This window comes from Heterodontus francisci, chromosome 9 (assembly GCF_036365525.1).
Source record: "Heterodontus francisci isolate sHetFra1 chromosome 9, sHetFra1.hap1, whole genome shotgun sequence".
Taxonomy (NCBI): Eukaryota; Metazoa; Chordata; class Chondrichthyes; order Heterodontiformes; family Heterodontidae; genus Heterodontus; species Heterodontus francisci.
Window position 1 is genome coordinate 88218285 of NC_090379.1, and position 26787 is coordinate 88245071.

General features: G+C 42.8%; 1 protein-coding gene across 10 annotated transcripts in view; it reads right to left on the reverse strand.

Annotated features, from left to right (window-relative positions):
* Positions 1-609: 609 nt before the first annotated feature.
* Positions 610-26787, reverse strand: part of LOC137373899 (gephyrin) — a 623883-nt gene continuing 597705 nt past the window's right edge. For 5 of the 10 annotated variants that reach the window (XM_068039448.1, XM_068039442.1, XM_068039443.1 and 2 more), the window contains 4 exons: positions 26189-26227; positions 16837-16940; positions 11814-11910; positions 610-1562 (listed from right to left, as the gene is read on the reverse strand). In XM_068039448.1, the coding sequence (XP_067895549.1) occupies positions 1429-1562; positions 11814-11910; positions 16837-16940; positions 26189-26227 (374 nt within the window). In that variant the 3' untranslated portion in view covers positions 610-1428. Of the gene's footprint in view, positions 1563-11813; positions 11911-16836; positions 16941-26188; positions 26228-26787 lie in introns of those variants that run through there. The other 5 variants (XM_068039444.1, XM_068039447.1, XM_068039451.1 and 2 more) reach the window with 2 other exon arrangements.

Genomic DNA, 26787 nt, shown 5'->3' on the forward strand with positions numbered 1-26787 from the left:
CCAGGGGTCTTAAGATTGATGTAGGAGTGAACCAACTGGGGGAGAATCTATAGGTTTTGTTAATTTATATGAGTGATTTCTGTGACAACTATCAGACAGATATAACTCATTCTTCCCCCTTTTTGGCACAATCCCTTTTTTGAAAAATCAGATCTAGTTCGAGTAATGCTAAACCATCAATATATTAATATGGATGGAGGACAGAGTTTTGGTTACTCAGGGAATCAAGGGAAATGGGGAGTGGGCAGGAAAATGGAGTTGAGGCAGCTATGATCATATTGATCATGGCGCAGCAGGCTTGAGGGGCCGTATGGTCTATTCCTGCTCCTATTTATGTTCTTAATCTGATCACTGAAGTGAAGTAGGTGAGTAGCAGTTGACTAGTGATAGAAAGAGCATAATCATGAACAGTGAAGGACAGTTCAGTGGTCCTAATGCCTGTAACCCCCTGTGTCACTGGTGAAGGTGCTCCTTAATATTAATGCACAAGAAGTGGATTTATTATATGTAAAATTCCAAAGCTATTTTTCCACATTACATCATAAAAATTTAACTACAGCACAAAAGAAAGAAAGAGTTTTCTAAAAAAATGTTGACCATCTTCGCAGATAAATTTTAATAATGATCAAGGATTTTTATTAATATTTAATATCATTACAGAAAATGTTATGGTACAGTGTTGTTAAATGTCTTTCATTGCTAGGAATTACCACATGATTGCTGGTACACTATTATCTGTACAATATCAATCTTTGTATTACTGTACACTTTTTTTTAAATTGGTAAAAAGGCTGTCAGCACTTAAGGGAGCAATTTCTTTGTTCAAATGAAAGATTTCCAATTCCTGTCCAACTAGGTGGTCAGCTGAGACAGATGGCTGCTGGGAAGTTTCCCAGTCAATGGCACTGAAAGGGCAATATACCAAACCAGTCCACTCCAGCCACTCTGCTTTTGGCACTGAGCACATGAACACAAGATACAAGATAAAGAACAAGCAAAGCTCTTTGTGAAGCAATTATGTTGCGTACTAATAAGGATAATAGCTGTGTTTATCTAAGCTGGTATAAAGTAAGCAGACAGCCTTGCTAGTAGCATAAGTATCGGTATCTGAAGATGAGAAAACACAAGTTTAGCAGGCACCTACTGCTGTCTATCAAAAGCTACTGCTATTAGACCTAGCATTAAACACACAAAGCAACTGTAATGAAAGAGAAACTTTGCTCTGGATATGATACAGAATGGATTCAATGCATTTCTTTTCATTCCCTCCCATTTCATTTACTTTATCATTTTTTTAAAAATTACTTCAAGATGTCAACAACACTGGTCAATTTTATCCAAATCATTAAAAACTAGCTGTGCCGTTCCATATTACAGGATACAGTCAATGATATGTAGACATGCACCGATGCTGCTTTTGTGGTGACATCATAGTCTTCCGATCACCATGACATCTACCACTTCACCCTTATGGAGCTCCACGTACTGCTCTGTCTTTGGAGGTAGCATCAACAGTCCATTGGCACTACGCATACTCATCAGACGACTGCTCATCTGATTCCCTGCAGGGAAAAAAAAAGATGATTTAAAAATCTTCTTTGGCAGTGAAGGAACAACGACAAAGAGCAGTTTATTTAAGCAAAGATTGCTGATCAAACAGTAGGTTTGGGATGCCCTGCTTTTGCCTTGATCCCAATTGTATATCAATCTATCTTATGAAAAAAACCTTGTGCCTGTAGTACAATGCAATTGCTTTACTATTGAAAGCCTCTATCATTCCCGATTGGTCATTGCTAACTATGGGCCAATCAGATTGTTGCAGTAAGTGTGTTTTACCAGTTTCCTTCACTGCCAAGTTAGCACCCTGGAATCTTTGACCCAGGGCATTTTACCTACCTTGTCCAACTTCTGCTCCTTTCCAAGCCCCTTTCCTTCACGGAGTGTTACTGCTCTGCTCTGCTGCCTCCATTCTCCTAGGCCCATCCCAAATGCTGCACTCCTTTTCTTCCACTGGGGCCCTTTATAAATGCACCAGCTCTCACTATTTCTTATCTTGCAGGTCTCCCAAGAACTCCAGCTCAACTCTTGCTGCCTCAGTGAGACTCATGCTGAGTACTCTATCGGCATTCCCTCTCTCCATTGAAATCCTTACTAAGTACTTGTGCTCTGCCTCCACTTCTCTCTGCTCAACTGTGTAGCTAGTCTCACTAAATCCCAGCCATCTCTGAATCTTGGCACAGATTAAACACTGGCTGACCATTGAAATCCATGTTTACTGTACTTCATTGAGATTTTATTTATAGTTATCTGTGCAATCTTGAAAATCTGATTGCTCTGCCCTAACCATGTCAGTGTTGATGTACCATTCATGTGGACGAATTTCTCAGCGACTGGCCTGACCGTCACCTGCATCCCTGCTCCCTCCAAGCCTGAAAACTTTTCCCCCACTCCACTGCCCAGTGAGCCCCCAAGAACCATTTAGGGCGTCTAACAAAGGCAACAAGATAACAGTGCTCTATTCCCAGAGAATGAAAAGGTAATTTTTGCAGTGTCATAGGTTTGCAAAACCTAGTCTGACAGGAAAAGGAGAAGATACAAGACAAACAAAAAAGAGACATAAAGAAAGGAAGAAAATGGGTGCAAGATGCATACAGTGTGTCAGTTAAACAAAACGAGTGAAAAACAGAGACAGATATAGAAAGACCATGGAATCTAAATTCGATAGCCCCAAAACTGTGCGGAGATTGTGATATGCGTGCTCATCTTGCCCATGAGACTCACCTCCTATTCCTACTAAACTGCTGACCACCCAACTTCCCTTCCTGGTTCCCACGTTAGCTGATGTTGTTAGCAGTTCTCCCTAGTCAGGTGCTGTCTCTCTCCTTTAAATCTACCATCATCACCCCTCCTCTGAAAAAAAACCCTTGACCACTGTTCCCTCTCATTCCACTTTGTTGTGCGCAACCCGTTTCTTGTACTGCATGGTTCCTTTGAGAATGCCGCACAGTCGCTGCTTGTGCATGGCCTGTTTGTCCCTGCGTGGCACATTCCTGATTGCTGCATGGCCGTGCAGCTTAGAGAGAACGTACCCTTGACCTCACCGTTCTTGCAAACAGCCACCCCATCTCCAACCTCGCCAAAGTCCCTGAACGTGTTGTCGCCTCCAAAATCTGTGCCCATCTTTCCCAGAACTCCATGTCTGAATCCCTTCAATCAGATTTCCACCCCTGTCACAGAACCAAAACGGGTCTTAGCAATGTCACTGTGACAAAGGTAAATTATCTCTCCTCATCCTTTTCAACCTGGCTGAAGCCTTTTCTACGGTTGACCACACCATCCTCCAACACCCCTCCACTGTTGTCCAGCTAGGTGGGACTGCACTCGCCTGGTTCCACTCTTATCTATCTAATCGTAGCCAGAGAATCACCTGGAATGGCATCTCTTTCCACTGCTGCACCCTTACTCTGGTGTCCCCCAAGGATCTATCCTTGGCCCCCTCCTATTTCTCATCTACATGCTGCCCCTCGGCAACATTATCTGAAAACACCGTTCATTTTTGCATGTATACTGATAACACTCAGCTTTACCTCAGCACCAACTCTCTCGATTCCTCCACTTTGCTAAACTATCAGACTGCTTATCTGACAGCCAGTACTGGATGAGCATAAATTTCTCCTCTCACATAGTGTGAAGACCAAAACTATTATCTTCCCAATAACTAATTGACTGAAGCCATCATTTTCCATCCCCGCTTGAAACTCCATTCCCTAGCTACCGACTCCACCTCTCTCCCTTTAACTGTCTGAGGCTGAACCAGTCTGTTTGCAACCTTGGAGTCATATCTGACCCGGAGATGAGCTTCCGATCACATACCTGTGCTGTCACTAAGACCACCTATTTCCACCTCCGTAATATCGCCCAACTCTGCCCCCTCCTTGATCTGCTGCTAAATCCTTTATCCATGCCTTTGTTACCTCTAGACATGACTATTCCAATACCCTCCTGGCCAGCCTCCCACATCTACCTTCCATAAACTTGAGGTCATCCAAAGCTCCAGTGCCTGTGTCCTCACTCGCACCAGGTTCTGTTAATCCAGTACCCCAATGCTCAATGACCTACATTGGCTCCTGGTTAAACAGCGCCTCAATTCTAAAACTCTCATCATTGTTGTCAAATCCCTCCATTCCCTCGCCCCTCCCTATGTCTGTACTGATCTCTAGCTCCCCCGAGATATCTGTGCTCATCTAATTCTAGCTCTTGAGCATCTCCAATTTTAATTGCTCCACCAACGGAGGCCATGCCCTTAGCTGGCTAGGCCCTAAGCTCTGAAATTCCCTCCCTAAATGTCTGCACCTCTCCACCTGTTTTTCCTTCCTTAAAACTTTTGACCAAGCTATTGACCATCTTCCCTACCATCGCTTTATGTGGCTCGGTGTCAAATTTTGTTTTATAACAGTCCTGTAAAACTCCTTGGGACATTTTATTACATTAAAGGTGCTATATAAATACAAGTTGTTGTTGTTGACCCATGCCCATTGATTGCAATACAGACAGCACAACAACTTCATGATGCCTGCGCATTTCAATGCTGTTGATTGGCTGGATGCATCAACAGGAGGCCAATATCGACAGTGGCTAGCACCACGTAATGCTAACCTGTACTGCTTAAAGTGCCCCTGCACCTCTTAAAGGGGTGGTGCATTACTTACACACACACACGCACACACCCCCCAGTTAACCAAAAACAGAGATTTTCTCTTTAGAGCTCTGTTACAAAAAAAGAATACTTTGGCCAAATACTTGTTCATTCTTGAAGAAAAAAATAGAAGATATGGAAAGATGTCAGTTGTCCTTTTTTGGGTTTGGCACCTCAAATTCGTATACACAGCTGTCACTGGGATCTTTCTTTGGAGCAATTCGGTCAGGCGACATTAAGGATTTATCCGGCAGGTTTTTCCAGCCTTTCCAGAGAAATACGGCAACTGGGGTTTCAGGCAGGCCTTTCAGCAGGAACGCATTATCAATTTCTCTATTTCTTACACTCGCTTCTAAGAGCTTCTCAAAGAGATGGAAAAACTGGTAGGCTTTTCAAAGAGATGGGAAAGGCTGAGTTGGGGTTTTGTCCTTCAGGTTGATTTTTGAAACTCAACTAACTGTCCAAAGTGAAACCAAAAACAATCTCAAGAGGCAAGCCTCCTGACCTCTATAAATCTTGACCTGTCACTTCTCTGTAAACATCTTCTCCAAGGCAAAAAGCCCCGCTGGGTATTTATCTGAAAGCAGGTGACTTCCACTACTTGTTATTTGCAAACAAGTTCAAAAGACCTGATGATGACCTTTTTTTTTAAAAAAAGCACAAATTCCAGCATCTACGGAATCATTTCTTCAGTTTTAAAACGAGTCCTCAAAATTTTAAAAAAATGGAAGTACTTTGGTAACAACCTGGATGCAGTATCAGAAGTAATTCAGTGACCTCACACGAGTGGCTGAGGTCAGTGAATGCATCTTCAAATGCCATATCCTACTAACTGCACAACTAGCTTCAGATACTGCTCAATTCACCACACCCAATCACTCACCTACTAACAATCCTTATTGATCAGGATTCACACCTCACATTCATATGCTTCACCACACTCACACACTTAGCACTGCTGTATCCCAAACACCCAAATCTCACAGCTTGCACAGTCTGCCAGCTATTCAGCCACGACAACCACATCATCCAAACAATTGCATGACACTCACTGACATACTTCCTACTTCCTTGCAAGACAAGATAGCACATAACCAGAGGGTAGCAGAAGCTACTGGATGGAGAAAGGCACAGCTGCATGTCCTTACCCACATGGAGGAGATGGTGCTGGCCATTATTGGGACAGCCATTGCTGAGACCGTGGCCTGAAATCATTGAAGATGACAGTTACCTTATACCTAATCCTCCTTCTCGCATCCCACCTTTCTCTTATCCCACACTCTTCTCTGATTTACAAGCTGCAGCTGGTGTAAGCATGCACCTCTTGCTGTCCCTCCCTCCCACACAACAACCATACCCTTGTGCCTTTCTCCTTTAGATACCCAAGAAGTGCAACCTGGCCAGGTGGTGCAGGAATCGCAAGGAGACAGTAATGATGAAGCTGCACCTTCAATCTATTTAACACTCGCAGCCTCCAGCTCAGATACTGACACTGTGTGTACTTTAGAGGATAGCTTTGAGATGGGATTTGCACGTGGTGAGACGCTGGGCACAAGCGGCCTGTAGCCAGGACAGGAGGCAAGGGCAGCACAGGTGTCAGCTAGCCAGAGGATGAGGTTGCACGTGAATTCTGCTGCAGAGGGCTCTGATGAGCATTATGATGGGACAGCCTACAGAATAACATTGATGGGTATGCACAACAAAATATTTGGTGCTTTGGGAAGCTTGTGGTCAATATCAATGTCAAGAAGCATAGGGAGTTTTGCACCAACTTGGCACAGGACTTTCCACAATTACTGAGCCAACAGTGATGCAGGGCTAAATTTTACCAGCCCCTCAACGTCGGGGGTCGTGGCGGGGTGGGGGGCCCCGTAAAACACTTGTGGGAGAGGCCTGCCATGCTCCTTGATGCCAAGAAGGCCTCGCCCCATATTACTGGCGGCGGAGCCTTCATTTGCTTAATAACATTAATTCAAATGCATGTTAATGAACTTACCTGGACCAGGCGGCTGTCCCACGCCGATATTCCGGCTGCTGGCTTGCGGGGGTGGGGGAGGGGGGTGGTGGTGGAGGATGGGAGAAACGGGGAAAACTCTTTTGATTGGTAGGGGGGGATGGTGAGAAGGGGTTATGGTTTAAAGTTGTTAAAGGTTGGGGGGGAAATGGTGGGATCTGCATAAAGATTTTTTGGGCGGAATGTCCAATTAATGAATCGATTCTTCCTTGGGGATGTGGGTGAGAGGTGTGAAAATGTAATTCCATGTTTAACTGCACTTTTCTGCATTCCACATTCTTTGACTTTAAAAATGCAAATACACCTTAAGGGCTAAAAGCCCGTTAAAAATGGCACCGGTGCCAGATGCCCTTGCCGGGGACACAGCGGCCGCCCCCTCTATATTATCGGGGGCGGCCATCCTGCCCTCTCCATTTAAATATCACGGGGGCTCAGCAGTGGCCACTCCGCACAGGCGGAACGCCAACTTCAAAGTGCGCCACTGCAATTTGCAGTGCGCTAGTAAAATTCAGCCCATGATGTCTGATGGCCGACGTCACAGTGTTCATTGCAGTACAAGCAACAGCCACTTAACAACAGAGTGCTGCAGTGGAAGCTCAAACTACTGTCATGCAAGGCCAGACTGCTGCCATCAGTGAAAGCAAATTACAGTGTGCAAAGGGGCTTGAAGGGTGTCAGAGCAGTCCAGCAATCTGTCTTCCAACACATTACTAGGATTGCTGAGGCATTGCCCCGGGGAGTGGCAGTGGCTCCAAGGAGCATGAACCTGCTGTCCTCTCTCAGGATGACAACTTTCATGATCCCCCCGCCACTCTGCCATTGCCCTTGCTGTTGCCCGTCAGCCAGCCAACCCAGACCGCTGTAACCCAAAGGGAGATGGTGCAGTCTGAAGTCGGGCCTTCTACGTCAAGGTCATTCTCCAAGGCCGTGAAAGTCACCAGCCTTCCATTAGCTATTCTGCAGCCACTGGGGTAGCACTTTGTAACAGCACTAGGACAGGCAAAAGCACATGGAAGACAAGCACTAAGGGAATGCACAAGGGTTATTAGTTTAATTCTGCATGTAATATGGAATGGTTTAATTTATAAATTTAGTTTGGAATGTGAACTTTGTGTTGACAATTATTTTTGCATTGTGGCCAAGCAGACTGTGATGGTCAGCAACAGAGGGAAGGTAAAGTGTGGGACTGTTGGTGAGTGGGAAACTGGGATTGTGGTTACTGGTAATGCACTCATGTGAGTTCTGATAGCCTGGTCAAAAAGGCATTGTCTCGGTTACCTCCTGCCATCTTCTCCTCCCTCTTCTCCTCCTCCCTTCCGTCTCCTCACGCTCCTGCTCCTCAGCTGCTCACCATATAGCTGGTGGCAAGGTCTATCCCCTCATGATGTCAAGGTTATGCAGTATGCAGCAGACCAGCATGAATCTTGAAACACACTCTGCTGAATACTGCAGGGCTCCTCCAGACAGTGGAAGTGTTGTTTCAGCACGCCAATGGGCTTCTCTATCACATTTCGTACGGCAGCATGGTTTTCATTGTATGCACGTTGTGCATGGACTGCACGTTGGAATCATCAGCCATAGCGTCAGTGGATAGTCCTTATTGCCCAGTAGTCACACTTTATTTGGCTGTGGTGACTCAATTGCAGTTGGCACAGTGGACTGCCACTGAATGAAGACATCATGACTGCTGCCAGGATACCGGGCACTGACCTGCACAATTTGCTGCCTATGGTCACACAACAGCTGCACATTGAGAGGCTGGAATCTCTTCTGGTTCTGATAGAGAGCAGAGCTGAAATAAGGCATCCAAAAGCAATGTGCATGCAGTCAATGCTAACTTGCATGCTGGGGAAGCCTGTAATCCTAGTGAAGCTCCATTTTAGCTCTGCCTGCTTCTCTCTGGCTAGAAAGGATGCAATATAGTTAGCTCTCATTGGATAGTGACCTCTCTCATGCGACAGTGGACGGAAAAATATGAGAGGTTGCAAATATTGCCTGCTCCAGCCTGGCAGAAGCCAGATGCATAAAAGTTCAATGTCACATCAACTTCACAGCCGCTTATCAATGTGGTCCTTGCCCTGCTCTGAGGTTTCAGTTGTGGCTGCAGCAGGTTGCGGGTTGCAGATTGCAGTGAAGATGTCCTTACTGAAGTACAGAGGTCTCACACACTGTTCCTCACTGAGGTTCACTTAAGAGAATTACTCCGTCCTACTGAGAGCCCTTCTCCGCTCTCCTCCTCCTACCTCTTGCAGCAGCTTGTCCTGCGCTGCATGTCCTCTGTTCATTCTTCAAGTCAGGCTGTATTTCAAGGGGAATGCCTACTACTGCACTCACATCTGGGAACAACTTCAAGAAGCCTTGAAGTCAGCAAAAATTTCTTCAACAACTGTCATACCCTTTAGATTTTTGAAATTTTAAACTATAGAAAACAGCAAACACTTGTAAAATTGAAGCAACAGCCAGAGGAAAAAAAATCAATCAGTAACTAACCTGTAAGTAGTTGATGAGCGCTTTAAATAGTACTGTTGGGATGGGTCCTTCCTGCTGCTGAATGCATGTTCAGGTGTGTGAGGTTAAGAGACAGCATTGGTGCAATGTTGAGCTCCAAAATGGCACCGTTGGTGTCATATCAGTGTTGTACGCTGATTGATGCCATAATCTGCTTGCTCTGCATATCTCTGGCAGACGTTCACTGAGTGTGTGTGTTAATGCACCTCACCTTTTTCATCTCATATGTGTTAGATGAATACAGAGAGTACAACACATAAAGAAGATGGGACATAGAGGACAGTGGGGCTGGGGGTGGTGCTGGTGGTCGGGGGTGGGGGTGTGGAGAAGAGAGGGAAAGAAGGAAAAGCAGACTGGAAGCATTGAAGATAAACATAAAGGCTAATAATTGAGCAGCTGGAGCAAAGCTGACACAGAGGAAAGAGAGGCTATTTCTTCATTCTTGTCCATGAGCAATGTCGCAAGAGAAAACTAGTTTTGATCAGTTGGGCAGTAATTTTAAAATAGTTTAATTGCGACCGGTTTCTGATTATGGCGACTGCATGGTACGGTAAATATATTGGTGGAGACTACAGTGGGATCGGTGTTGGACGGAAACAATCGGCGTGGTGTGGGTATAACTGCTGGGATTGCAGTCAATGGGTTTTAGAGGTCATTGTGTGATGGGGTTATTTGTTCTTTACCCAAAGGGTTGCAGCAAATAAAGAGCCACCAAAGGTAGTTTAAAGATGATTATTATATCTTGGACTGAGAACTGATATCAGTCGTTGGCTTTGTTTTTCAACTTGTGGGGAACTGTTTTGATGGATAGGTGAGTACACCAAAGAGAGAGCTGGCACATTCTCTCAAAATATGCCTGCAACAATGATCCTGTACATTTCCCACCCTTTCATGTTTGATGGGAAGAATAATGTTTAACAATAGAAAAAAAACACTCATATTGCTTTTATATTTCTCAGAAAGCTTTTTAAAGAGATTAGAAGACTAATATTTGCACAGTGGCCTTAATTTCCTCCTTATTGATTGTAGTAATACTGTGATTTCAATTTTTCTGGCTTAAAAAGAACATATTTTGTTTTCCTCCAATTGTACATCATCCCAGCCAGTGCACTGTCCCCAGTGTAGGCCACTATCAGCTTTTGTCCATAACATGTTGTGAAGAACTTTTTGCTGCACCATTTTCCCGCAATATGGTTTAAGCACTTCCCCCTGGTACTTGTCCACAGCATATCTAAGGTTGGGAACTTGTATGTTAGCACTGTGTGGCAGCATGTTGGTGCATTATTGTACTGTGCCCCGTAGTACTGTGTGCTCTGGCCTGGTGGCAGCAGCACTAACCTTTATAAGCTAGTTTTATCCCTGCCACGTGGGCTGGGTTGAAAGTAGGGTTCATCCAACAGGCCCTTGTACCAGAAGGGCAGCTGTGCTTTTAAAAAAAAAAATTGAACTCCCACTTAGCTCTTGGGACAGGACAATTATTTACAAACACTCTGGCACCAATCCAGTAACAAAAAAGGCTGATGCAAAAAGCATGGTTTGCTGGACAAGATTTGCATATTTCTTAAAAGCAAAATACTGCGGATGCTGGAAATCTGAAACAAAAACAAGAAATGCTGGAATCACTCAGCAGGTCTGGCAGCATCTGTGGAAAGAGAAGCAGAGTTAACGTTTCGGGTCAGTGACCCTTCTTCGGAACTGGGAGTTCCAAAGAAGGGTCACTGACCCGAAACGTTAACTCTGCTTCTCTTTCCACAGATGCTACCAGACCTGCTGAGTGATTCCAGCATTTCTTGTTTTTGTTTGCATATTTCTTGTTGCAAGAGTTAGTAAAGGTAGCATAGAGAAATAGGCTTATGATTGGAAGTAAATCTAACTGCACTTATTTCTTTTGGGGTGGGGAAGGTGAAGAGAAGAGGCATTTCTTTAGCTCCAATACTACATGCCTGTCACTGAAAATTCAGAACCAAGTCAACTCTCTACGGCAGGCTTGGTAACCTGAAAACTGAGCCAGGTAGGTCTGCAGGACTTGAGTGCTGTTCATGTTTGACTAACTAACCTGGCTCACTAATGAAATCTTGATAGATACATTGTCACTGGGAGGGATTCTTCCCACTCAGCTCCAAACAAATACATAAAGCAAATGACCAGGCTGTCCTGCCTGGGACAAACAGCAGAAAACTTGTGTGCAGTTTGAATTGGTTAAATTCCAATAATTTCTTGCGTACACTTGAGAGCAGCCAAGACTGGCCTCCCTGGATTTAGGTAATTGGAGTGTGTACTGAGAAGGAGAGAGCATATATTTTGTATCTGGCAAACAGAAATTCTACTGGTGTGGATTTCCTATTAGCTTGGTTAGAAACATCTTAAAATATGGTGATGGGCGCCGGGACCAAAAAAAAAATGACAATTACTGGATAACTCAAATTCGAACTGGGCAAAAACTATCTGGATGCTGTACAATATATAAATTCAAAACCAGTTCATGACCGCAAATCTTTGTAACAGTGCCTTAGTGATCCATTTTATGTGAATATATTGCTAATCTCTAAATTATAATTACAAGTTATAATTCAGTTATTGCATAAAACATCTCACCTGTACTCTGTGCCCAAGGCAATGGTTCCTGGTGGTGCCAAGTCAGAATACAACGATGGTATTCAGGACGTGGATCGAGCTTCACATCACAGGATAACTGTAGAATGACAGCGTTAAAATGAAATTATCATCCACAAAAGGCAGCTGCTTAAATTCATCTATATATTCAATCTATCTCGTTCCTACCTAGATTGTGTCATTTATGACCCCGGTGTTTCTAATGGAAGCTCCTTAAATATCATATTCACTGATGTTCTTTTGCATATCAGTGTATTTAAATAAAAGTCAGAGGTAAGATATCAACCAGAACAATACGCAAAATGGTATAATGCATGAAAATAGTGTATGCAGGAAAGAGCTACCTTTGAGAGATCAGGGATTGATTTATTTCAAAGATAAGTAAGATCCTTTAATTTTATTATTTCATAATTTTGCTGTTACTGTTTTTTTTAAAATTGTACTGCTGTGCACTGTACAAGTTAACTTAGGGTGGGGGTAGGTTGAGGGGACGGAGGAGAAATGGCCATGATTTCTCTTCATGATGACTCTACACGTGCACATTTGTTGACGAGCTGAATGAAGGATTTGGAATATTTACATTTTTCAGCAGTGCCGACAAGCCTATTGACCACAAAAACTTACAGTTGTTCAACACCTTCAACACTGAAAAATGTCCCAAGCGGCATCAGAGAGGTCGAAGGAAGAAAAAAGGTGCCTAGCCTAACAAACAGAAATTCCAGCGGTGACCAAAATTTTGGTCAAAGAGGTGCATTTAAGGAAGGCACGAAGGAAGGAGAGGGAGGTAGAGAGGGTTTAGGGAGGGAATTTCAGAGAGTGGGGAGGCGAAGCTACTGAAAGCATGACCGCCAATGATGGATGGGAAAAATGTAGCATTGCAGGAGGTGTTTATTGCAAGGGGAATCGGGGGAATAAAAGTAGGGAAGTGTTGCTAGAGCTGTCTAGGGCCTTAGTTAGACTGTATCTGGAGTACAGTGTACAGTTTTGGTCTCCTTACTTAAGAAACGATATAATTGCATTAGAAGCAGTTCAGAGAAGGTTCACTTGACTGATTCCCAGGAAGAAGGGGTTATCTGATGAGGAAAGTTTGAGCAGGTTGGGTCTATACCCATTGGAGTTTAGAAGAATGAGCGGTGATCTTATTGAAACATATGGGATCCTGAGGGAACTTGACAGGGTGGATGCTGAGAGGATGTTTCCCTTGTGGAGGGAGTATAGAACTAGGAGACACAGTTTAAAAATTAGGGGCCTTCCATTAAAGACTAAGATGAGAAGAAATATTGTTTCTCTCAAGGTCATTAGTCTATGGAATTCTCTTCCCCAGAGAGCAGTGGAGGATAGGTCATTGGATATATTCAAGGCTGAGTTAGATAGATTTTTAATCGACACTGGAATCCAATCTTGCTTCATAGCTGCAATTTTCAAACCCTGGCAACATTCATGCAAATCTCCTCTCTCCAGAGCAATTATGTCCTTCCTGTAATGTGGTGACCAGAACTGTACACAATACTCCAGCTGTGGCCTAACCAGCATTTTATACAGTTCCAGCATTACATCCCTGCTTTTGTATTCTATACCTCGGCCAATAAAGGAAAGCATTCCATATGCCTTCTTCGCCACTTTATCTACCTGTCATGCCACCTTCAGGGACCTGTGGACATACACTCCAAAGTCTCTCACTTCCTCTACGCCTCTCAATATCCTCCTGTTTATTGTGTATTCCCTTGCTTTGTTTGCCCTCCCTAAATGCATTACCTCACACTTCTCCAGATTGAATTCCATTTGCCACTTTTCCACCCACTCAAACTACTGATATCATTCTGGAATCTAAAGCTATCCTCTTCACTATCAACTACACAGCCAATTTTTGTGTCATCTACAAATTTTCCAATCATGCCTCCCACATTTAAGTCCAAATCATTAATATATACCACAAACAGCAAGGGACCCAACACTGAGCCCTATGGACACCACTGGAAACTGCTTTCCATTCACAAAAACATCCGTCAACCACTACCCTTTGTTTCCTGTCACTGAGCCAATTTTGGATCCAACTTGCCACATTCCCTTGAATCCCATTGGCTTTTACTTTTCTGACCAGTCTGCCATGTGGGACCTTGTCAAATGCCTTACTAAGATACACATAGAGAACATCCACTGCACTACCCTCATCAATCCACCTTATTACTTCCTCAAAAAATTCAATGAAGTTAGTAAGACATGACACAAGGATAAGAATTTTAAATATGAGGCACTCAGGGACTTGGAGGCCATGCAAATCAGTGAAAACAAGATTGTTGAGCAAAAGAGACTCGTATGGTAAGATATGGTCAGCCAAGTTCTGAATGAACTAAAGCTTATGAAGAGTGGAGGATGGGTGGGCAGCCACCCAGGACAACTGGAATCTGGAAGTGACAATGACATTGATGAGGGTTTCACTTGCAGGTGGCTTGAGGTAGTGATTGAGGCAGGTGTTGTTATGAAGGTGGAGTGGAGCGGTCTTTGTGATGGACAGGAAATGAGACTGGAAGCTCATTTTGTGGTTGAATAGAATGCTGAGATTGCAACCAACCTGATCTATTGGTATGGGTACAGAGTTCTTGGCAGGAGATGGATATAAAGACAATGGCTTCAACCTTACCAAAGTTTAAATGGAGATTGCAGTTTATCTAATACTGACAACACAAAGACAGTGGATGGGTTAAGAAAGGTGATAGAGAAATAGAACTGGGTGTCATCTCCATATATGTGGAAGCTCACCCAGGTCTCTGAATGATGTTGACAAACAGCAGCTTGTGCATGAGCAAGCGGAAGGAGCCAAGGATAAATTCTTAGGATCCTGAGATAATATTAAGGGACTGAGAACAGAAGCTATTGCGAGAGGTGCTCCGGCTGTGATCAGACAGGAGAGAGTGAAACAAAGCTCGGGCAGTACCACTGAAGTGGACAATGAAATAGAGGCATTGGTAAACAATGATCTGGTCAATTGTGGCAAAGAGGATGAAGAAGGATAATGCACCACGGTTATATTCATACAAAATAATGCTGCAACTATGGTTAGATTTAGGAAGGTATCAGTATGTGAGGAAAGGGAATCATTCACAACGCTGACTAGAATAGGCCAGGAAAAGAACCACATCCAGATATTGATCATCACTTTCCGAAGACGAGGGAGGGAAAAAGTTAGGGAAAAATTAATAAATGCATTCGATTTCAAATAATTTTTTGTTAAGACTAGGACTTGGATTTTACTGAACCCCCGACGTCGGGTTTTGTGGCAGGGGGACTGGAAAATGCCTCCAGGAGAGGGCTGCCAAGCTCCTGACGCCGGGACGGCCCGGCCTGATATTATCGGTGGCGGCAAGGCCTCGTGGCAGCATGTCCCCAGCCACTTGGCAACGGGATCCTAATTTGAATATTTAAATAAATTATAATGACTGATTAAATTAAGCTCACGTCGCCTCCTGATATCCTACTGCGATCTTTGGCCAGCGGCACTCACGCACCTTCGGATCCCCGTCCAGGGAAACAAGGTGCAACACTGGTGGGGAGGGGGGAGAAGGTAAGTTTCTCAGTACAGGGGGGGGGGGAGAAACGGGGTCAAATTAACATCATGAATGTAGAGGATGGTGGGAAGAGTTGTTCTTGAAAGTTTATGCAGTTTGGGGGGTGGGCGGAAATGGCCAGATGGTAAATGTTTTTGGAGGGGAAAGGGCAAATAATTAATTTGTTATTGGGGGTGGGAGAGGGGCAAAAGAGATGTATTTATTTATTTTAATTCAACTTACCTTCAAATATTTAAATTAGCCGTTCGGGCTGACAGCCCTTTAAAAATGGTGTCAGCGCCTGTGCACAGGCAGCTGATGCCATCGCTAACAACGGACAGCCCGCCCCCTTCATGTGATCGGCGGCGGGATGCGGCCCGCCCAAAATCCAGCCCTTAGGCTGCAGGATAGAGTGCATAATAGGAAACGTAGCCACAGTAGCTGCAGAGGCAGTATTAATATCTTCATATTATGAGAAAGTATTCTGTGCAATAGAGGTTAACATGTGGTTTAGATTAGGTCATTAGGATTCCACAGGAGAATGCTAAGAAAGCAGGAGGTATCAGGTAAATGCAATTTAAGAAACGTGTTTGTGTAAGAATTTTAGCTAGTTTGGACCCAATATTTTAGCTGTTAGCATTCTGTAAAGGTGTGATGTTCATAATTATGCAAAATTGTGCTATCTTCTGCATAAATGGTACTTACATTGTAGTGAGAATGGAGTGTTTGTGGTTTGACATTTCCATGAACTGGTATAGTCGCATATGACACAAAGATCGCATGACAATAATCTTAGAACTGAAAGATTTAGAGCAAATCAACTGACATTCTCCATCAAGATGTATAAATAGGCTCACTTTCTGGAATTCTTTGCTATTCTGTGCTTAGAACTTTCCTGGATTGGTTAGTAGTTCACAGACTCCAGTGGGTATCCGACTATAGGAAGCGTACAGATGTACAAACTTACTTGTACTTTTTGTTCATATTTTTAAAACCAACAAGTTGATTTATCTCTGGTCTCTAAACCTATGTAACTTAGGTTAATCTACTTTAACAAAGGCAAGATAAAGGCAAAGTGTTAGGGAATGAAATTTGGTGAGCTGTGGGGAAAATCTTTCCCCATTCTACCCCAGCAATGTGCCCTAGCCCTATTGCAATAATGTATAATGTTTCTATTTCCCACACCTGCCACCTGTGACCTTTTGCAGTGAGATTACCAATTTCATACTACAAAATATGAGCAATTTATTTTCTGCAAGGCCATGTTCACCAGGAACTGAATAGGAAAAAAGGACCCTTTGCAGCTAGTAGATTAGACTTTCACCCCTTTCTAAGATGGATTCATATCCAGGTCTGTCTGGTAATAGATTAGTATCTAGCTCAATGTTCCACCAAACCTTAGTAAGCGTTTTTCAAATTTTACCAAGTTCTAATGAGCCCTCATGAAATATTTGACCTACCCTGGCTTTGATGATGGTGGGTCGAGGATCAAGGATTCCTTGCATTTTCCTCAGTGCAGGGATTACAAAGAGATTGCAGGTAACAACTGCTGACACTGGATTTCCTGGAGGGAAATCATATTGCCATGAAATAACAGCACCAGATTACAAGCAATTAACTGTGGCATGCAAAGAGAATCATGCCTGGAACCAAGCAAGCAACTGCTCCAACTCCAAAAATCAATTAAAGGTACAGTTGGGGAGTTAATCGTCTCTGCTGTTTACTTCCAAGTATTTTCTTATGGGTAGCCTGTTCTCTTTTACTGTGGTGACTGCAGCTGAAAACTTGTTACAGTGCCAACTGTACACATGACTCGTTATTCATTACAAATCTTCCCTGACTGTTTGTGTGACTTACAAGAAGCAGACATCAGGGAGATAAGCAGCAGTGTGCTGTGAAGCTTCCACTCTAGACTGCAGAAGATGACTTCCCACTTTATTTTTTGCTGAAAAAGTCAGTTCAGAGCAGTTTACTAAACTGGCATTGGTTGAAGTTCGGAGCATGGGCAGATTTGGAGTTAATTCAAGAGCCTCTGCTTGGATCCAAAGAAAACTTCAATAGGGTTCAAAAATGCCTCCACCATTTTTGTTTTCCTTAACTCAGTGAGGGAGAAGGAAAAATTAAAACAAAGAGATCGGGTGAATGCATGATCGAATATTTATTATACCTGACCACTGCAAGGCACTTTCTTGCAAGCAATGCTGCATTGCAGCAGCTGTTCGATATGTAACTGGTTACACAAATTAGATATAATTAATGCAACTAAAAGAAATCCTTGGGCATTACACGAATAATAGAACGCCCAAGATTTCCTTTCATACATATGAAAACCTATTATAGTGGAATTACCACAGTGAGAAGTTAGTTATCAACAGTATTTTTGCAAATGAAATTGGACTAATTTGCTTTTTATCCAAATTATTATTCAAGCTTCAGCACTACCCATCCTGAAGTTCACAACATCAAAAAGCATTCACTGAACAACAACATATGCTATATTTACACCAAGTTTTTAACTCTAGAACATGCAGGTTTCAAAATTGCTATCTGTCTAAAATCATGATTTTAACTGTTTAACCTTATGAGATTTAATAAGAACTCAGGCTACAATTGACTAAATACTTTTAGAATAAAACATTATATCAATACTTATTTCATTCTTTAAGCAAATCAAATGAATTACGAGGAATTATAGGCTCTCGTTGTAAGAAGACTGTTTTATAAAACATAATTTGTTACAGTTATGAAATTGAATTTACAGATAGATTTCAAGGAAAGTCTTAAAATTATTTTTATTTGAGGAATATATTTATTCTGAAGAGTTATAACTTATTGAGGTTGATAATTCCAAATTTTTTTTGTGCAATGAAACTATGAACTCATATCAGAAGAGCATTTTGCTGCCCTCTTTAGTTGTTTTTCTTAAATATTTCACATTGCATCAATATTGAATATTCACTTAAGAGTTCTGTTCACACAACAATTGCTTTTCTGTTATCAAATTATACTTTGTCTCCAGAATAAGTGAAGATAGTGAGAATAACAAGTGCAGTTGTTCAACATTCCCAAGTTACACATGAACATTAGCACAACTTAAGGGGCGACGGTGGCGTAGTGGTAATGCCATTGAACCAGTAATCTAGAGGCCCATGCTAATGCCATGGGGACACAGGGTCAAATCCCATCATGGCAGCTGGTGGAATTTAAATTCAATTAATTAAAAATTCTGTAACTGAATGCTAGTTTCAGTAATGGTGTCAAAAACTCATTTGGTTCACTAATGTCCTTTAGGGAAGGAAATCTGCCGTCCTTACCTGGTCTGGCCTACATGTGACTCTAGCAATGTGGCTGACTCTGAATTGCCCTCTGAAATGGCCTAGCAAGCCACTCAGTTGTCAGGGGCAATTAAATTAGGCAACAAATGCTAGCCTTGCCAGCAATGCCCACATCCCATGAAAGAATTTTTAGAACACTCAAAATTTCACTTTTCCACTTTGATTTTTTTTCAATACTTAACAAAACTTAAATCACCTTGATTTTCCTGGACTTTGGTCTTCCTCTGCTTTCTTTAAAAAATTATGTATCTTGCCCTTTTCCTAATCCACACACTTTTCACTGGTTTATTAGGCTGGTTCCAACATAATAATTTTAATCCTTAACAACAGATGGGTTGGGTGTGTGTGAGAAGTAAAAATTTAATAAAAATCACAAAACCGACTGCAGCCCACCTCCAACCTGCCCAAATTTAAGAAGTGGGTGGGGTAGGGTGACCAATCCACTCTCAGGAAACAGGTAGGTCAGTAAAATCTTCTAAGGAATTGCGTGCTTCCATTTTCACAGGTTTTAAACTCTGGAATAGCTTCCCAAAACCTCTCTACCCTGCTTTCCTCCTTCAAGACAACTATTAAAACCTACCTATGACCCAAGCTTTTGGTCATCAGGCCTAATTTCGCCTTTTGTGGCTTGGTGTCATATTTTGTTTTATAATGATCCTGTGAAGCGTCTTAAGGACATTTTATTACTTTAAAGGTGCTGTATAAATATAAACTACTGTTTTTTAATTCTGTACCCATTTCAGCTGGGATTTCTGGGCCTTGGGAAATGCAGCAGGTAAAAAGGAGGCAAGAAGGGCCACAAGCTAAGTATCTTTACAGTACTGCTTGTGGACCAGGAGGAGCAGAAGTGATTCCTCCAAGCCCAACGAACTTACCTGCTTCCCTCCCCTCGGCCTCTGCGATCTCTGATTACCCCCCAATCTCCTTTCATCTTGGAGTGTATACGGGATGGTTTTCTGGACCAATACGTTGAGGAACCAACTAGAGAACAGGCCATCCTAGACTGGGTATTGTGTAATGAGAGAGGAATAATTGACAATCTAGTGGTGCGAGACCCCTTGGGGACGAGCGACCATAATATGATAGAATTCTTCGTCAAGATGGAGAGTGACGTAGTTGATTCTGAGACAAGGGTCCTGAATCTTAGTAAAGGAAACTACGAAGGTATGAGGCGCGAGTTGGCCATGACGGATTGGGAAACGTTACTTAAAGGGATGACGGTGGATAGGCAATGGCAAACATTTAAAGAGTGCCTGGATGAACTGCAACAATTGTTTATCCCTGTCTGGCACAAAAGTAAAATGGGAAAGGTAGCCAAACCATGGCTAACAAGGGAAATTAGAGATAGCATTAGATCCAAGGAAGAGGCATATAAATTTGCCAGGATTGGGAGCAGTTTAGAATTCAGCAAAGGAGGACCAAGGGATTGATTAAGAAAGGAAAATAGAGTACGAGAGTAAGCTTGTGGGGAACATAAAAACTGACTGTAAAAGTTTCTATAGGTATGTGAACAGAAAAAGATTGGTGAAGACAAATGTGGGTCCCTTACAGTCAGAAACAGGGGAATTTATTATTGGGAATAAAGAAATGGCTGACCAACTAAATGCATGCTTTGGTTCTGTCTTCACAAAAGAGGACACAAATATCATACCAGAAATGTTGGGGAACACAGGGTTTAGTGAGAGGGAGGAACTGAAGGAAATCAGTATTAGTAGAGAAATGGTGTTGGGGAAATTGATGGGATTGAAGGCCAATAAATCCCCAGGGCCTGATGGTCTGCATCCCAGAGTACTTAAGGAAGTGGCCCTAGAAATAGTGGATGCATTGGTGGTCATCTTCCAAGATTCTATAGATTCTGGAACAGTTCCTACAGATTGGAGGGTAGGTAATGTAACCCCACTATTTAAAAAGGGAGGTAGAGAGAAAGCAGGGAATTATAGGCCAGTCAGCCTGACATCGGTAGTGGGGAAAATTCTAGAGTCCAATATCAAAGATTTTATAGCAGAGCACTTGGAGAACAGTGGTAGAAGCGGGCAGACTCAGCATGGATTTACGAAAGGGAAATCATGCTTGACAAATCTACTAGAATTCTTCGATGTAACTAGTAGAGTTGATCAGGGGGAGCCAGTGGATGTGGTTTATTTGGACTTTCAAAAGGCTTTCTACAAAGTCCCACATAAGAGATTAGCATGTAAAATTAAAGCGCATGAGATTGGGGTAGTGTATTGCGATGGATAGAAAATTGGTTGGTGGACAGGAAACAAAGAGTAGGGATAAATGGGTCTTTTTCTGAATGGCAGGCAGTGACTAGTGGGGTACTGCAGGGATCGGTGCTAGGACCCCAGCTATTCACAATATATATTAATGATTTAGATGAGGGAACTAAATGTAGTATCTCAAAATTTGCAGATGACACAAAACTGGGTGTGAGGGTGAGTTGTGAGGAGGATGCAGAGAGGCTTCAGGGTGATTTGGACAAGTTGAGTGAGTCGACTAATGCATGGCAGATGCAGTATAATGTGGATAAATGTGAGGTTATCAACTTTGGTAGCAAAAATAGGAAAGCAGATTATTATTAGAACGGCTATAAACTGAGAGAGGGGAATATGCATCGAGACCTGGGTGTTCTCGTACACCAGTCACTGAAGGTAAGCATGCAGGTGCAACAGGCGGTAAAAAAGGCAAATGGTATGTTGGCCTTCATAGCGAGAGGATTCGAGTACAGGAGCAGGGATGTCTTGCTGCAATTATACAGGGCCTTGGTGAGGCTAAACCTGGAATACTGTGTGCAGTTTTGGTCTCCTTATCTGAGGACGATGTTCTTGCTATAGAGGGGGTGCAGCGAAGGTTTACCAGACTGATTCCTGGGATGGTGGGACTGACGTATGAGGAGAGATTGAGTCGGTTAGGATTATATTCGCTGGAGTTCAGAAGAGTGAGGGGGGGATCTCATAGAAACCTATAAAATTCTAACAGAACTTGACAGGGTAGATGCAGGAAGGATGTTCCCCATTATGGAGGAGTCCAGAACCAGGGGTCATAGTCTAAGGATACGGGGCGAAAGCGGGAACAGGCTACTGAGTTGGATGATCAGCCATGATCATAATGAATGGTGGAGCAGGCTCAAAGGGCCGAATGGCCTACTTCTGCTCCTATTTTCCATGTTTCTATCTCTACACTCTTCCCCACTCCAACCATGATCCATCCTCCCTGACCACAATCTCCCATCCAATCAGGACTTCTGGAAGCGTGTACATCCAGATTTCATGCCCACAACTCCTCCCCACTGCTCCCTCCCTGCAAATATCGGGACCCAAGTCTCTGCCAACATTGTTCTATAATCAGCTACTAAGTAGTGTGGCTGGTAACCCCAGACTGCTATTAACCAATTTTTCCTCCATACTGCTGGGAATGGCCAAGCCGCCACTTGGTGCTCCACATTGATGGTATAAGCCAAGATTAATACTTGCTTCTCATTTGAACCAAAACCGATTGGCTCATAGTAACATGTATTGAAGAATTGGGTAAAACTTTTAATTTCACTTTGTTCATCTGCAGAGCAAAACAAAATGAACCTTTAATATCTTTAATAACATAAAATCTCAATTTCAGTTAGGTTGAGTCTTTTTAAGACACATGGGCCGGGATTTTACCCTTGATGGACGGGAGCCGTCGACCTACTGAAAAGTCGGTGGCAAGCCCGCTTCCGCTTTGCCTGGGGATTCGACCCGTATTTTGTGTGTCCCCGGCCTTTAATTGCTCTGAGGTGGAACGTCCACCCGCTTGAGGCAGGAAGTCCTGCTTAATAGAGCTGCCGGCCAATCAGCGGGCCGGAAGCTCTTAGTCCCTGCAGCACCACCGGGAGTGGTGGCGACTGATGGGGCTGCAGCCTATCTATCCAAAGATGTCAGGGAGCCTGGAACCAGAGTAAGTTTTGGTTGCCTTGCCGGGGGTGATCGTTCGGGCCCTGGTGAGGCAAGGGTGGTCGGATTGGAGGGACGGGGGGCGTATTGGGTGTTGGGGGTGTTTGGGGCAGCGGGGATGGCTCTCCATCAGGCACAGGGTGCCTGATCATGAGGCCCCTCCCCCAGGCCATTAGAAAGCTGCCTGCTTTTAACAGGCGGCTTCTCTCAGGCTTCGGCTGCCCGACCAGCCACGGGTAAAATCCCTGGGGCAGCAGGCGTTGGCCCTCAAGTGGCCGTTAAGTGGCCATTTAAGGGCCTTGATTGACCTGAGGCGGGTGGGCTGTTTCTCGCTGCTGCCGTCCTGCGTAAAGTGGTGGTGGGAACAGGTCGGGAAGGGCCCCTCGAGCCTCCCGCTCCATTTTATGTCCCCCACCCACCACCTTCCCACTCTTTTTGGGGGGGGGGGGGGGGGGCTAAAATTCAGCCCACGGATATTTGAAACTTGAGGTTTGGCAATCCTGGATACTTCACAAAACTGATTCTTGTGTTTGCTCAGAGAGCGAAAGACATGGGGAATTTGTTTCTTGCATATCAAGAGGCAAAATCGAGCTTCCCCATGGCCTACTGTATGTTCCAAATGAAGTTCAAATGCAGATGATAACCACCATCTGTCTAGACAGAGCTCCAAACTGTGAAACTGTCCCAGAGAACGTTTCACAGACTGAAGTGGTTTGGGATATGCCATGCAAACGTTTTAAAATTGATACAGAATTCAGAGATGAAGCATCAGTAATATATATTCTGACATTAAAGTTATTTTGTTTCAGTTATAATCTTGCAGACATTTTGTTCCCATCTCTGCACTGCAGAAATTGGACTCTTGCCGCTTCCATCCCATCCACTGATCTGCACAATTTTCCACCAAACTAAGTTCAGGAGCAAGAGGAAGGCCTTTTCTGCACCTTAACATTCAGGGATGCATTGGGTTGGAGCTTGCTGGAGTGAGGCGTCTCGTGGCACGGCCCATTAATTAGATTTTTCTCTGCACTGTTCCGCTCAAAAATATTCTGCGCTGTAACTTGCTGATGGACGTGTGAGCTGGTAACGGCACAGTGAGGCCAACAGGACATGTGGGACTTCAGTGAATTGTGGGACTATCTCCTTAACCAGGAATAAAAAAGAAAGGACAATTGAGGAGAATGAATTAGAATCAAAAGAGGTCCAGAAAGAGAAATAAAGAAAGGGAAACGTAGACGGGATTGACAGCGAAAAAGAGAGACAGAAAGGAAAAGTAATTAAAAAATTTTGACAATCTAAAATTTGACATTTCTGAAATTTCCAAGAACAATTTACCACCTACGAAATGAGACTCCACAGCTTAAATTTTTCACTTTCTAGGCCAGAGAGGTTGATTGGCACTGAATTAACAATCATCACATAGTTAAAAAGGCACTTAAACTGTTAATTACTAGAGATAACTTTCTGTGCCAAGTTTAATGCATGAAATCAGCAAGTTTTATAAAACTAAGGATGAGATGCCATTCTTGCAAAGCAAACAGTGTAAATTGACCAGCGAGTTCTGGAGATTCAAAACTACAGCATATTTCTTAAGCCTCTGAACTTGCTGGCCAATTTACGCAATAATAGTGTGTGTCGTTAACACACTTTTTTTTTTATCAAGAACCGGCCCAATATTTCATCACTGCACAGATACATGCCTTGGACAACACTCATACTGGGAGAATTCTCTGACATCAGAATGGTCATATTTCACTGATTTATTACGATTTTACCAAGATTTTCATATCAGTACTGATGTGCTGGAGACAAGTTGCCATATGAACCCCAAAATACTGAAGAAACAATTGCTGTGTGAAAGAGACTATACTATCTATTCTGGGCTCAGCAAGCTTGTTTGAAAGTGTTGCAAAGTGTTAATTACTTTGCATTAGCAGCCATCAACTCAAAGTTCAGCACTTCCACAAACCAAAATGTTATGAAACAATGTCTTGGCCTCCAAGGGTTTCAGTCATTCAGAAATTAAGCCCAAATCTTTATCAGAACGCCTTCCAGAGTCACAGTATTTCATATTTATACATTTTTATTTCTTGCAAAAGCCGAACAACAGTTTATTTTCACAGAGAAATAAAATACAAACTCAATGATGGGCACACAGCTCAATTAATGTTGTAGGCTCCTTGTATTATCAGTTAGTAATGTTAAATGTTAGAATATTTCTCCTCCATGGGAGAAACAGCATAACATCCTGGTTCTGATCTGGCAACAGGGATCAGTGTTTGAAACTCAAAAGTTGCCCTGTAATTCCATTTCACCATAATATTTGAAGGACTAATACATATCAGATATAAGGGGTCTGACTGACTAGTAAATATTTCCATATGTGTATGATTTGAGTTCCAGTTGATGCTCATTCCAGTTTCCAGTCAGGAAAAAAATCTCATCTACATCCCATTTTTTTTTACATTTATAAAGTTAAAATTTGCTGTATTTACTTATTTTGATATCCTCTTTTTGGTTCCCTATGCCACAAACACCAATCACTTACAGACAGGTTTGGCAGATGTTCAATTTGGTGGCCTTCAGCTCTGCTGCTTTCCAATAGTCTATTGTGAGACGTGTGGGTGAATTGCCAAATCATTTTCCTTCTCTCCCTCTGAAGAAATGCCTAGACTCCATTTAGAGCATCTAGCCCGAGACTGACCGAGATGAGCCAAGTCAACGTCTGACAACAACCATCAAACTACTTCTGTCTTTTTTTTTGTTAATTCATGCCAGTGTATATAGAAGGACTGCCAAGGGATATAGAAGGACCAAATTAGTTTGCTCGTCATTACTAGACTGCTGTTGAAAAGGTTTTAGCAAATAACGATGACCAAATAAATTTTTATTCCTGGAAGGCAGATGATGATTGAACAATATTAGCAACAGTACACCTATGATACTTTTTCACACTGTATGAATTATACAACAAAATGCTATGGATTTTTAAAATCTGAAATGCAAGAGCAAAGTTGGCAGAAGACTGTTAGACAACCCCTGGTAATCTTTCACTTATATTGCTATATCTGGTGACAGCCCCAGTGGCACAGTGCATTCATGTATTAATACTCTATACTGAGAGAATGGTTGGAGTCAGGCTTGCAGCTCAGATTCTGTGCACATGATGAATTTCCAAACTCAGGTGGAGCCAACTGGGAAACTGGCAGATGGAGGGGAGACAAATTCTCCAAGGGAGGGTTGGAAATTTGAATTGTAAGTCAATTCACACTGCCTCCGCACTGACTGGCTCAAAGCAAAATAGGCAGAGGCTTGGAAGTGTGTTGCAAAGCATCAGGCCAGCTGGGTTGGGGCAGATGATAAAGAGAAATAACTGGAAAAACTAAGCAAAGGGAAATGAAAGATCTTAGAATATAAAATATTACAACTTTATCTGCTTATGTAAGCACATGAAGTACTGGCTATAATATATACTGAATAGTTTATTTAGTGGTAATTTGTTGCCACAAAAAAAGCTTGTGATACTGTAATACCCATCATGTGATGCCATATACCTTCAGATCCTACGTCACCATCAGCCTCTACCGCGCCCGCTGCATAACGGTAAAAAAAAGTTGAAAACGAATGTTATTTTCAAATAAACTATTCAATATATATTACAATCAATCAACAAATAGCTTGCGGTGACTTTTAAGGCTTCAATTCAATCTCGGGGGGTTCTGATGTTCTTAAACCACTCCAGCTCATTTTTGCGGTTCATGCCATCAGCAATGCTCAACTGAATTGCAGCCTCGTAATTCATTGCCAGCTACGTATTATCCTACACACAAAGTATATTAAAATGTCATGATTCTTTTGCCAACGATTCCAGTGCCAAAGTAATTTTTACTATCACGCCATTACATAGTAAATAAATCTTAACATTAAAATCCAGATCATAAGTTGTTTGAACTCATTATTTCCCAGAATTTAGTTGGTAATTTTCTAGAAAAACCTGAATCGATGCTAGATGCTTAGCGCTATAGCTCCATTGCACATATATAAATATGCTGGACATACCAAATAGTTTCAATTGACAAAGTTTAAAAACAACACCGGAGTTAAGACTGGTTTCATTTCCAAGTGAAGGCAGCAAATGGATGACTAAGCAATT